This window comes from Glycine max, chromosome 6 (genome assembly GCF_000004515.6).
Source record: "Glycine max cultivar Williams 82 chromosome 6, Glycine_max_v4.0, whole genome shotgun sequence".
NCBI classification, from domain to species: Eukaryota; Viridiplantae; Streptophyta; class Magnoliopsida; order Fabales; family Fabaceae; genus Glycine; species Glycine max.
In genome coordinates this window covers 49,473,891-49,488,387 of record NC_038242.2, presented here as the reverse complement: position 1 = coordinate 49,488,387, position 14,497 = coordinate 49,473,891, and the positions used below count along the sequence as shown (strand labels likewise).

The 14,497-nt window shown below is 35.8% G+C and overlaps 1 protein-coding gene and 1 long non-coding RNA gene across 3 annotated transcripts; both read right to left on the bottom strand.

Annotated features, from left to right (window-relative positions):
* Positions 1 to 364: 364 nt before the first annotated feature.
* LOC102666043 (uncharacterized) lies at positions 365 to 4,515 on the bottom strand. 2 transcript variants are annotated; one of them, XR_003267479.2, is made up of 5 exons: positions 4,143 to 4,515; positions 2,232 to 4,048; positions 1,459 to 2,117; positions 730 to 1,352; positions 365 to 640 (listed from the first exon to the last, which is right to left on the bottom strand). It is a non-coding gene; the product is annotated as an uncharacterized lncRNA (long non-coding RNA). The 2 variants fall into 2 exon arrangements; XR_001388836.3 differs by having other exon boundaries at positions 730 to 2,117.
* Positions 4,516 to 7,059: 2,544 nt separating this feature from the next.
* LOC100809563 (cytochrome P450 78A5) lies at positions 7,060 to 13,249 on the bottom strand. The gene is made up of 7 exons (XM_006582320.4): positions 12,809 to 13,249; positions 11,965 to 12,164; positions 11,059 to 11,703; positions 10,277 to 10,427; positions 9,723 to 9,872; positions 8,226 to 8,395; positions 7,060 to 7,699 (listed from the first exon to the last, which is right to left on the bottom strand). The coding sequence occupies exons 1-7, from the start codon at positions 13,128 to 13,130 to the stop codon at positions 7,592 to 7,594; spliced, it is 1,746 nt and encodes a 581-aa protein (XP_006582383.1). The 5' UTR covers positions 13,131 to 13,249; the 3' UTR covers positions 7,060 to 7,591.
* Positions 13,250 to 14,497: the final 1,248 nt, after the last annotated feature.

Here is a 14,497-nt window from a genome sequence, read left to right as displayed (position 1 = left end):
ATTATTGCTGATGCATCCAATATCGTTAACAAATGCCAAAATTGTCCTTGCCTTATTTGCTTTTGGGGATTAACTTGATTCGTAAGTCTTTTACAGATCCACTTTTATGGATCAACTTGATCCATAACAGACTGTATTTTTTGAAAATTTAAGTTTTATTTAAACAAATTTTCATTAAATTAATTACTTAGTAATAAATAATGTAGATATGTTTTAATTTTTAAATGACATTTCTAATTTACTAAGGCAATAATAATATAACATTTCTAATTTAGTTACTTCCATTCATAATATTTCGATGAATTTCAAATGAATTTCGAATCAAGTAATTTAAACATAAATAACATATAAATGTTAACACTAATATTATAAACTAATATTATTAACCAAAATAACTTAAAATATACAAAATGTTCAGTCAAATACATCGTCCAAAACTGATAATACCAAAGGTGTGAACAAACTATGGCTGATCTGTGCGTCGCCTACGTCGAGACCTCACATACACATTGTCATCTTCTGTGACACCCCTGACAATCCTGAGGCATTTTTGGATGACCTCATGTGTCGATGTGCCTGGCGTGACTTCATTTAGGCTGAGATGATGCTCTAATGTCTCGGCGATGGCATGGCAAGCCTCCTGTTAAATTGAAAACAAATGAATTATACAAATTAGTATTAAAATAATTCAAGTAAATGACATACATCTAACCAAATAGTAGCACTTACCACTGCATGTCTAGGCTCGTCCGCATCAGAATCCGCATGTGTCGATGTTGTTGTTGGCTCCTGAGGGATATGCGACTCTGGCACCTGAGGGATACGTCTAGGCTGCATCGTAGATGCATCTCGAGGAGGATCTGATGTCTGTGGCACAGTCATGAATGGATACAATATGACGAAGAACCAGTCTATGTAGTCAGACGCACACTAACCAAGCACAACACGTATGTCACCTGCTGCGTAAGATGGTCTGAGTAGTGCGTCCACTTATCGTCTACGTTATCAAATGACACCCATGAATCATCAGGGTGTGCAGGGATACCCTGGACGTATCTGAACTGGCGCATAACCCTCTCCGACCTGCATCTAACAGCAACGAGCCCCTAGCGAAGCTGTCCTGAAAAACATGAAATCAAATGAAAGTCCTGGACCAGTCGGTGCTCCCCATATGGCATCCAACAGACATCTGGAATCCTGAGACGATCCAAGTGCAACCTGTACGTCGCTTTAGATATCTTCTTGACAGTCTTCTTCGTGGCAATCCACTGACACGCACATGGTGACACCTCGTTGTAGTCTGGATCAGTGTTGCACTCCGCAACTGACAAAAAATGCTCATATATCCAACACTACCGAGGTTACATGAAAATCATACAAATTTCAAATGAACATCTAAAATAAAATACCGTCATCAAAACATTTTTGTAATTAAGTTATGAAAAACATGTTAATTACGTGTAACAACATGATGTAACCAGCAACCTATTGGTTGGTGCTGATACTGGCATCATTAAGGTGATCGTACATATGCGCGAGGCCAACAGCTCCCCATGCATATCTCCTAGTCTGAGTGAGGTCACGCAAGGCATCTAAGAACACAACATGAACATGGGTTGCACTCTTATTAGCAAAAAGAGTGCAACCCAGAAGATGAAGAAGATAAGCACAAGCTGCAACTGTCCAGTGTTGGGTCTGACATCTGTGCTGATATATGTCTCGTAGCCAAGACAGGCGTACGTATGGTCCATTACAATGTCTTGTCTCGGCCATGGCTACCTCTGGTGAGATCATCAGTAACTCAACCAACATCAGCAACGCCACGTCGATGTGCAGAGGCTGGAAGGCATGGAGGTCGCCAACGATCGGCAGATGAAGAAGAGACGTGATGTCATCCAGCATGGTCGAAACCTCCCCCACAGGAAGATGAAAACTAGAAGTCTCCCGGTGCCACCTCTCGACAAAGGAGGATATAAGTCCCCGATCGTCGGTGTCTATTGAACACGCGATCAAAGAACTTAATCATGTCCCAACAATCATCTCCTCAATTGCAAGAACAGGCCTGCCTAATTTATGCACCTTCCTCCCATGGAAGGATAACTTCAACCCATGACGTTCTTGAATTGAAGTATAAAGGAACATACAATTTATTAAAATAATATTTTAAAGTAACCAAAAACTCAATAAAAAAGAATACTTAACAAATAACTTAAATTGAATATTATACATACCTCTCCGGACCATATGTTGGTTGTAACATGTTCAACATACTCCGTAAGCACTGATGGGTCCCTGAGTCCACCAGGAAATCCCTCAACCTCATCTACAGCAGCCTCTGCACCGGTGTCCTGTGCGTCAGCATCTACCATCGGCTAATCAGCAGGTACCGCAGGCGAGTCTACAAGTACCAAAGGCACCACATGCACATCATCGACAACAGTGACAGGTACTCGTTGCCTCTGTGCCGATGCAGTAGACCTTCGGCACTGGGGAACACCGTCAAAATCATCACGATCCCCTCTCCCCAGACCTATGTCAACAACCCTACCTAAGGCACAACCTAATCCTCTAGTCCTAACCATGATTTACAAATGTCTACCACAAATTTCATCACTAAACCACACAATTTCATCACAATATTAACTTGTTCAAACAAGAGGGGGAAATATATGTTAATTTTCTAAGAACGCCTATACCACTTGCTGGTAATTCTTCTCTTTCTAAGGTGAATTATTTGCTTTAGTGGTCAATTTTCTGATTGTTTTATGGGTACTTTGTATGATTTCAGGCATACATGGATGAGGCCTCTTTGCACGTAGAAATATTCAAGGAGACATGGTATGGATGTTATGCTCAACTATGATAACATTAATAGACCCACAACCTGCTTATGTGTGATGGTCAATCAACAATGGGATTTTGGACTATTTGAGCATTTGGAACTTGGAAGTTCAGCAAAAGTGATTTATTCTATTCTGTTATGACTTCAATCATGCAACGGAATACCCATTTTCAAAGCTACACAAAATTGAGTTTTCTCATTCTATAAGGTAATGCGCATATACAATGTAAAACACATGTAAAATCGAAGAAAATGTCTTTCACAATAAATAGGTATAACATAAGTTCCTTAAGAGAGGACATACGTTCAAATCATTATTTAACCAGATTATAGGCATGTTATTCATGCATGGGATATGAAGTAGCACAGTGAATAGAATGTACAACATATGATAATGCTCAAATATCAAAGATGTGTAGTAGGGAACGGGTTCACTCAAAGCTCAGGAAAATAACATTATATTAAAGATGAAAAGGACTCCACCAGAAATAGAATGAGGGACTTAATCCCTTGCAACTTCAAGTAAAGAGCAAACAATATTTGGAGAATAAAAAACATAGAAAAGGCGTCTCGCCACATTAAATATTGTATCAATTACAAACAAAACAACTAAAACAAGCCTCAAAACTAACCCTAAACACTAATTAAAACCATTTTTCATAAATTACAAGTTTTTTAAAATTAAAATATATTTACGGATCAAGTTGATCCGCAAGCTTCATGCGGATCAAGTTGATCCGCATGAAGCTTCGTTCATGCCTAACACTAATGCGGATCATCTCTCACACTAACGCGGATCATCTCATTGCGGATCAAGTTGTTTACTACGGACCAACTAAAGGGCTATGCGGATCATCTACGGCTAACCTATGTCTATTGCGGAACAACGAAAAGGCTATGCAGATCATCTACACCTAACCTATGTCTCGTGCGGATGAAACTCAAAGCCTATACGGATCAAAAGCAACAATGGAAACAGAAACGCAGCACGGGGAGGGAGAACAAAGCTTACCTCGACAATGTCGACTCATGAGCACGAAGAAGAAGAAGAAGAAGAAGAAGAAGAAGAAGAAGAAGAAGAAGAAGAAGAAAGAAGAAGAAGAAGAAGAAGACACCACCATGCGCGCAGAGGGGGCTGGAGAAGAACGGCGCAGGGGCATGAAGGAGAAGGGCTGGGCGCGCTGAAGAAGAAGAAGAACGGGCGTGCTGAAGAAGAAGAATCACAGTCGCAGCGTGAAAAATAGAGCTGGGTGCACAAAATTTTTTAAAAAAAGGTCAGGAGTATTTTTTTTTCTTTTACCTTTAAGTGTTGGGTGCACCAGCAAAAATCTTGGGTGCACCTAGCATCTCCCCATAAAAAATCTGGAATTGTTTAATGTCAGCTTGTTAGCGAAATGGAGATGGAGAATCTTATTAGAGCAGAATGTGATATGGCAGGGACTCTTATCTTTCAGGTATAGATCTATACAAAATGGTCTGGTTCAATCCCCCTCTAATTCGATGTCATCGGTGGAAAGATATGATTGGAGCGAATTTAAATTCGTTGTGTTCCCATTCAGTTGTTCTCTAACAATCTTAAAAGGATCGTTGGGAATGGGGATCATACTCATTTTTGGTATGAGTGGTGCGTGGGGGAAAAGCCACTAAAGGATAAATTCCTGCGACTTTTCCAAGTGTCAGTAAACAAAGATGCTTTTGTATGAGTTTGTCAGATGGAAAGGCCAAAATTTTGTGCGCTCACTTCAGTGGAGACGCCCACTGTTTGCGAGGGAAGAGAATTTAGAGCAAGAACTTTATTGTATACTAATCCTTTATTGTGTTCATGAAGGGAGGGACCCTCGGAGCACCCTTTGGTGCTTTTTGTAGAGAGGGTTTTTTTGGGATAATGATTCAAGGCTTAACATATGGAGTATAGTGTCTTATTTTGTAATCCCCTTTCATATATATATATATAATTTGTCTTAAAAAAACATGCTCCAGTACCTTCAAAAGATCTCCATGTCCTTGGATTTGATTTTCCTGATTTATATTATGTTCAATTTTTTTATTTTTTATTTGATGTAAAATTTTATCTTACATTTATACTCTAATAATTATAAATTTTTTTATTTCTATAAAATATAACTTCTTAAACAAGCTATAAAATGTTTATTAACAAAAATAAATAAATAATTTTTTTTTATCCTTAATATATACGTGACCTTTGTCTTTCATTTCTAATAAATTTTTCTTCATATCTTCTCCCTGACATTTGAACAGTTTTATTTTAGATTCCTGTCCTTCGTCATTGTCAGTCCAATTCAGTCATTGACATGTGATTTGTGGCTGCTCCACCGATATTTGTTTCAAAATCAAATTAAAAATTATTTTTTTTCTCTCCTATTTCATCCTTCTTTTTCTTTTTCACCTCTCCCTTCAACCCTCTTCTCTTTCTTCCCCCGTCGGATGTTGGAGTATCCATTGGAAGCCTCTTCACAATTTCATGTTGCCTTGTTTGAAGTACGGAAGTCAGTGCCACCTTCACTGCACCAAACTCCCTTCTAACTCCTTTGTCGACGCTTTCGATCTTCACCACCGCACGAATTTGAGTTGTTATTGCCGCCACAGCTTACTAATGCCGACACACAAACACACCTCGCAATTCCTCGTCGGTGATGAGGGGATCGACGCCGTCAGGGAAAAGCTCATGCTTGATCTCAAGACCGAGGCCAATAGGATGAAGGATGCGACACAATTCTCGGCAAGGAGGTCACAAAATACAATAATGATGTCGAGATGAACGAGACGCCACCACTGCTAGCAGAGGAAGAGGTATTTCCCCGATTATTGGAGTGAGGACGTGGAATTTGCGGACGCGACATGCTCTAGTGGTCGGAGACGAGTGAGGATTGACGAGAGGAAGGGCGGTGGCAAGGGGTTGTCGTTATCACCATTGAGGATGAAGTTACAGATATTGAGAAGGTTGTTGTTGAGGTTTTAAAAAAGGATCTAGTTTTGGGTTTTGTTTTGGATTGCGTGTGAATTAACGGTTGGGTTTTATTTTAGACAAAGGTAGCCTTGAGATTGGGGAAAGGTGTTTAATGAAATGATTGAGAAAAGTTTATTTATTTTTTTATTTTAAATGATTTTGGTAGTTTTTGACCTTCAGAAAATTTAAATTTGATTTTGAAACAAAACGATTTTTAAATCGCCACGAATGGCATCAGCGAGATCTAAAACAAAACTTTTCAAATATCAGGAAATAAATGCGAAGGAAAAATTTATTAGGGATCAAACGCAAAATTCGGGTATATATCAAAGATCAAAATCATATTTAGGCCTCAATTTTTTTAAGATATTTTTCTGTTATTTTCCTATTTGAACTGATGTTTTCAAGAATAAATGACGATTGCATGCAATGGTGGATGCGAAAGTCAAAATGAACTACAAAGTGTGAAAGAGAAAGGTGAAAAAATATAAGGGATATGAAATAGAATTAAGGGGATATGGTGATGATTATGCTAATAATTTGCATGCAACATGAGATATAATTTAAAATTTTTAAGTACTTTCAGGGACCAAAATGACAATACATAGTTAAGGGATTAAAATGTCAGTAAGTGATTAAGATCAGGAATCAAAATGACAGTATGTAATTAAGTTCAAGGACAAAATATCAATAAACGATTAAGTTCATAGACTAAAATGATAACAACTTATTTAGTTCAGAGACTAAATTAAAAAATCAACTTTTAGTCACATGGATAACACATGATAATCACATGAATGACAAGTGACAGTTATCATCTTTTATGTCATCGCTAAGGTGACAGAAGAGAGTCAATGGCAGGACCAATCTATCACATTTTTTGCACATTTAAGGAATAAATTTAAATTTTTAATCTTTGAGGAATAAATCTGACATTGCCAGCTACCAAAATGAAGATTTGTTCTTTTTTCTATTTTACTACCTAAAAACTTTTTATGTTTAATTTTAGAACCTGTTGTTAGTCAAAGTCTGTTAAGTGATGACTATTCACCGTCCTACACCAGAATGTGCTTTTACATGCATGACACAAAAAGCACAATGTCCTGAGTTCACACACCAATACTACCATATACATAATATAATGGAGTCTAACTCAGTTGGTTGAGTAGTGTGTGTGAGTGTTGTAAACCCCCTAGTACCGTGTTTAATTTCTACGGATAAAAAAAACAAATACATAATATAGCATTTCTCATTCAAATGCCAATATATAAAGCATCTATAATTATAGTCAACCTTCCTTTAGGCTAAACAGATGGTCCGCATAAATTCTGATAGTTAAGATACACTAACTATCCAACCCAAGTACATTTTATTTTGACTATATCAGGATACAAAAACAAACTTCCTGCAAGAAGTGAAAAAGTTGATAACAACAGAAAAAAGAAAGAGGTCCACATCCAGAGAAGGGGAAGGAAAACCCAAGGCTGCATAGGCAAACAATAGACCCAAAGTGCTTAAAACACCAACAAAAAGATGTGTCAAGGCCTGAAGCCAACACTAGGGCAATGTTTAAAAACTGGGAGGAAAAATAACTTGAGCTAAGAAACTCAGGTTACATCCATCCTCCCAATGACTACAATGAGCCAGAGGAGAGCTTCCCCCATTCATCTTGGAAGGAGTGTAGTGAAAATTAAAAAGAAAGGTGCTGATATTTTTCGGTGCCGTTGACTTGAGTTAAACCAACAATTTTATTTGCATAGTATACTTGTGATTCTTTTCTTTCACTGGTCCCTTTTCACAAATAATATCTGTGAGTTAGGATGATGCTGATGAAGATTATTCTTCAAGGTTGTGTTTGAGTCCTCATCTGATCCCGAGTTAAGCCGTAACTGTATTCAAAACTAACATCAGTTGTTGCAGAACAATTACACATTTCATATATTAAGTACCAACCATACACTATGCTGAACACAAAAAAATTAATGTTATAGCATCCATGGGATCATAACTTGAAGAAAATACTTGTAAAATGCCAGTTATCACTCTTTTAATTCAGCCTATTAAAATCTTTTCACATTGTTACATGTGCTACCATTGCTCACCATTTACCCTGGAACAACAACACAAACAATCCTGCTTTAGAGGCTCTCTATATAAAGCAACACAAACTTCTTACAAGTTACAAACCACCACTCTTTGCCACATCATCATAAGTTTACCACCGACCACTTTGCATTCATACAGTTACTTTCCTTGTCCATTTCCTCATCTCCATTCCTTTTTATATGTTTCATTTTCTGAATTGACAAGTATTCAATATTTGACATTATGCAATTTTATAATTTCGAATTATGTTTAGGTCTTTCTCTCACAACATAGGTATCAAGAGGAAAAATACTGGTTCATAGGACGAACCTCATATTTTTTTAGCAATGATGCCAACACTGAGGCAACAAGTTGGATGATGAATTTCTGTCCAATGCAAGCACGTGTACCAGATCCAAAAGGAAGAAATGCTGCATTTTCATTTGGATCATTTAGTACACATGAACTGACTCCTGTAATAGAAAGGTCTTCAGTAGAACCTGCAAGAGTTCGATATCAAAAGGCTAGAGATAGATGAGCAAAAAAATTTATCCCCTACCACCTACAGAGAGCATATAATAGAAGTTCTAAATATGAAGGCTTAATATCATACTGGCCACACTAGTCAATTCTCATTCCAAATTAGACAGATTTTTTTCTTTCTAACATGGCCCAACCAAATAGGAAGAGGCAATGGAGAGGTGAGATGACAAAAGCTACTCAAACACGAAAACTAAAAAATTTCTCTATAGGGGATAAGCTAGAATTTACTAACATAGGCATTAGCAAGAGGAAATGTCATCATTTTCTTTCTCCAAACATAGTATAGAAGAATGTATTCCAACATAACTCATGCAGATTGGAAATATATGCTGGCAAAACAAATAGAAGCTCAGCCCAAGCCTACATTAAATATGTATTTATACATGTGTGTGTGTGTGTTTGTTTGTAATCCAACACAAGTCAGAAAAGTAAAACTACTGCAAAAATATTAAAGGAAGTAAAAGTCATAAGAAAATTAAATAAACGAACGGTACAAAGTATTGTAATGCACAGTTAGGGTGTTAGGATCCAATTGCACATTATGGGACTAGTCCCACAATGGAAGTATGGGATTCTAGTGTGAAGTTTATAAGGTCTTGGGCTCTCCAACTACAACAACTAGATCTTGTGCTGTGGTTCTCGTAAGGTTCTTATCAGCGTGAGTGGTGACACTGACACACTGCAGTATTCACCAGGGACTAGTCAAAGAGCAAGTGCACAGCTAGCCCACATGGGTGCTAGGACTACAAAGCATGGTGGGGTGCTATGATAGGGACTTGGAAATTATGTTTTGCCCAAGTCCCACATCAATTAGTATGGGGTGCTCAGTGGAGTACTTAACCTAGCTTTTAAAGAAGGGCTCCCCAAGTGTTTGGGCGCTTATCATGTTCTTCCAAGGTTCTTGGGTAACATTGAGGGGGCATTGAAAAGTGATAAAAAAAGGTATCACAAAGGGACAATTTATCATGGTCTATTGCTCTGGCCTGCAGCTAACCTTTCACAACTTTCTTTACAGATCTTTTGTGATTTTTGGTTAAGCCTCGGACCCTATGGTTATTAAGAGACAATAAACCCCTCAATTCTGTATCCATTATGGACAGATGGACTCAATCTCATCTTAGAAGGTTCAGTCAATTATTTGTTATATAATATTTAAGAAAATACAATTTTCTCTCTCTCTCTCTCTCTCTAGTTTTGTTTCTCTTTCCATTTTTTTCCTTGTTTTATCTATGATTCTTGATTACTAATATACAAAATGTGTTTTTGAAGCAGCGAGGCTCGTACCTGATCCTTTTGTACCCGTTGACAAAAAATGGTAAGGATTAAAATCACTTGCATCACTCCCCCAACTAGAGTCATCCTTGTGTACCAATTCGACAGGTACAACCAGTACAGCTCCAGCAGGTATGGTTAAACCAGTTGCAAAGCACAAGTCTGACATAAGGACGAACATTAATGATTACAAATGAAAACAGGAGTATGGATAGAAATTTTTTAAGGCAATCCTAAACTAGATTTTAATCCATTAAGAATAACTATCAAAAATAATTATTCCAAAACATGCGCGTAAATCATACTGGTATTGCCTTAAATTACCACAACCTTCCTCTCAAACTAGCCCTATTTAATGGATCGTAGGAACTAGAATATTCAAATTTAATATCTGTCTTTTGAAATCATGCATAAGCACATGTATGCAGTGCCCACAGCTAAACAGAAAACATGCAAAGATTACAAATCAGTTAGATTTTCTACACAAGAAACTCTGCCTGAAATAAATTATTTCATATAATGCACAGTAAAGTACACCCATGCTTTCTTAAGCAGCAATATCTCACCATGTTTCAAAGAACACCTCTGCAGCATTGGACCAGTGGGCAGAAGGCGTGCAGATTCATAAATTGTAGCCAATAACAAAGGCATCCTATAAACATCTTCATGCTCATATTTTGATGGGTTTCTTCCTACAATGCTAATCTCCGAATAAACCTGCAAAAGAATGCAAAATAAGTAACAGGCTTCCTTGGAAAACATCAAGAATTGCATTCAGTCAAATAAAAAATATAAAACAGCATTTGATATTGAAAATCATACAGTAAACACACCTTTGAGCATATAAATGAAATGAAATCCTATTCTGACAGAAACGTGGTTTTTCTTCAAAAAGATACTACAATAAAAATGATATTGTATTTACAACAATGTAGTTAAGAAATTTCATCTCAAAAACGAAAGTGAGAAAATGTAACTTCTCCCATGGAAAAAGCATATGCATATAGCAGACAGAGCCACTGACAAATGTCATATAAGAGGTACAGAGCATGTGCACATTTCCTAACAAAGAATGTCCTTTCTAAAGGATCAGAAAATATTCTAATTATTTAAACAAATTCACCTTAAACAGTACTCTTATCAAGCAGATTGTAAAACCAAAGTGTACTCCTGGTTTTAACTTTATACATAAACAGATACACTAAATATACATCATCATTTAAGAAGATTCATTATAGGAATTAGACTCTTGGTTTTGTTAATTGGAGAACAAACTAAAATAAAATGATTAACAATAAAGTGCAATTACAAATTGCATACAGTGGAGACAGAATGAGCAGATTGAAACCTTATCCTGTATTTCCAGATGCATGACAAGCCTAGTCAATACATTGGTGATTAAAGCAGATGTAGTTTGACATCCATGAAATATCACACGCATGATGTTCCCACAAGGTTCTTCTTTACCATCTTGATGATCCTTAAGATCACGAAAGAAAAAGTAATCTTGGAAGTCATCACCAGAACAGCATTGTGCACCATCTGCTGACTTCGTTTCTTTGTTGGAACTTTCATTTCGTACATCTTGGTCAGTTTGGCCAAATAGTTTGCAGCCTTTTCTAAAATGTTGAAGGATGTCTTGAGTTAAGCATTTCAACTTTGTGCATAAGCATTGATACCTCCAAAATTCATGTCTCCAAAAAGGAGTTACATTATAGGAGGCCCAAAAGCAAGCATCTTTAGCAATCATCATAAACAGTTCCTCATATATTGCAGCCTTTGGCGAAGCCAAGAAGCCATCTCCAAAGAATGTGGCTCCCATTATTGTGAAAGCCATATGCTGAGAAACCAACCTAGAATTGATACCTCGTTTGGTTCTGATGTTTTCTATTTTATCTGTTATGAAGTCTGCAACCTTCATAGGAATCACATCGTCACTCTTCAACAATCTTTCATGTAATTCATTTGCCAATAGTTCCCTTCTCTTTTGCACCTAAAGACAATTTAAATGATATTCCAATATGCAGTAGTCAGAACTCAGAATGAGAACATGATACATAAAAACAACAGGATCAGTAATTTCTGCAGACATTTGAGATGCATAATAAAAATATATGAACAGAAGAGTAGTTTGATCAGAACTAAGAATATCTCAAAAGTCAAAACAGAATGACCCATGCATATTAAGATTGTGGAACAAATCACATAGTTCATTTCATAACTCCAATCAGAAACACAAAAGTTCACATGTCACCTTTTCAAAGGAAGGGGCAAAGAGGCTTGATTCCCCAAAGGCAAGATGAAACACTTTTCCGGTAAAAGGCAACTTATCCTTGGCCTTTATAAGCATCTCTTGAATTAGTGCTGGATCCGTAACGGACACCAACAGCTGAGTAGGACCTAACCACAGCTTAACAATAGGTCCATACTTTTGATGGGATTCTGACAACACGTCTGGAAATCAAAAGGCCTATGTAATTAGTCTAAAAAATTTGCATCCAGCCATAATATTATTCATTACTCAGCCAAAAGCAAATCACTACATGTGCAAAACCACAAAATTGGCATTATTACACAATCAATTTAATCTAGAATCTAGAATAATACCCCTCATGAGCATAAAAAAAGAAAGAAAGCAATATTAAGTGTTCTTTAAACTCTTATGTCATATTTTTACTTCATTGATGACTTCTTATTAACAAAAAGGTTATTTGGTGTGGAAGGAATAAGAAGGAATTCATCTCTATCCATGTATAACTTTATAACCAACCCACCCACTCAACCAATTCGAAACCAAAAAGGTATGCATTTCATGAAACACTTTTAATCCACAACAAATTCCCAAAAGAAAATTAACAGAAAACTGACATCAACAACCAAACAGCTCATGAACCAGCATAACACAAGACCCCAAATCACCATAATAAGACCCAATAACTTACAAAATCCAGATTTATAGACTACCCCGAAATTCACTTCTCTAGAACTCAAAAAACTGATTCTTTCTTATAATAACTACAAAAAGATCACGACCAGCATAACACAAGATGGATCATTCAAAATAGAATAAATAAAAGAAATGATTACGAAAAACGCACCAGTGAAGGTGAAATTTTGCCGGGAAAAAAGCTTGCAGTGTCCAAAGAAAGAGGGAGAGGGTGGCCCAGGAATGGTTTTGGCCCTATGCCACAGCCTAAAGAGATTGAAGAGTCTTCTGAGCAAAAGGGTGGTGACAGCAACGAGACATAGCCACAGAAACGCATTGAACTCTCTTGTGGCAAAGTCCCTTAGAAGTTCAGAGGGAGTGTGAACACAAGAGGAGGATCTTCCTCGGGAGTGGAGAAAGTGAAGAACACCCAACACAGAGGTTGGAAGAGAAGAGTTAGCTGCAGCAGCAGCACACGCGATGATGTCGTTCATAATCGTTTTCTTGCGTGTCAGAATGGGAGAAGAGAAATAGTGAGGATTTTGGTAGTTATGTTATGAGTTTATGACCAATCAATGATGATGATTATGATGGTGTTGGTTCTGTTCTGATTGTTTTTTAACTAATTATCTTAATTAAAATCTTTCTGGTATTTCACATGTTTTTATCTTCTTATTATCTATTAAATTAATCTTTGTTCTAATTACATTTCATTAGAGTGAAAAAAAGAAAAGAAAAAAGTGAAATAAAATAAAATTTTAATTTAAAATAAAGTATAAAAATATAAATCTTATGTTATTTTATTTTTCTCTTTATCTTAATTAAATTCCTTCACTTTCTGATTTTCTGATAAGATCCTAACACTTATTTCACAAGTTTCTATATTTCGATTATCTATCGAATTAATCTTTATTCTAAAGTTTAATTACATTTAATTAGAGTGAAAAAAAATAAAATTTTAAATTAAAATAAAATAAATATAAATCTTATATTAATTTATTTTTCTTTTTTTCATTCTCTTTTCCTTTCATAAACAGACATTTAATTATACTTAAAATTGATTACCTTTTTAAAAAATATTTTGGTTAAGAAACAAATTCACATTTTCTAATGCCAAATTCAAGATGTGTTGGGATGAACCACAACTCGTTGGATTTCTCTGACTTTGTTTGTGTGCAGACGACGTTGTTGTCATGTTGGACTTCCGCTTTGTCGTGTTGTGTGTGTGGGGACTTCGGAGGATGAGAAAGTTGAGGTGGCGATGCGAGGGGTCACGTGGGTGAGGAGAAGTCGTCTCAGTTATGATGTCATGGATTTTAATAATTCAACTAGTATATTATATTAAACTAAAAATAAAATATATTTTAGTTTTTATATTTTTATTGAATTTTATTTTAACTTTTTATGTGTACATATTATATAATTTGGTCTCTAAATTTTATAAAAAAAATATATTTTTAATCCTCCCTCACTCCCTAAGCAATTATTACATTAAATTAATGATATTATATGTTTTTATTTCTTATACATTTGGTGAATTTTATTTTTAATTTTTGAACAATTATGTAATTTATTCGTTGAATTTTATTAAAATATATATATTTTTAATCCTTCCTCACTCCCTAAGTTCTTCTTGATTTTTAACTTTAGTCTGCAATAAGGACTAATAACAAATTTCTTATTAAGCCCAAAAATTAAATTATACAATATTAAATTTTGGAACTAAAAAAAAGATTCAATAAAATATATAAGGTTAAAAATATCTTATCCTTTAATTATTTATCAAAATTAAAAAAAAAATTCATATTTTCATCTTTACATTGTTATCTTAAATAATCTTTAGAAATATTAAAAGACAACT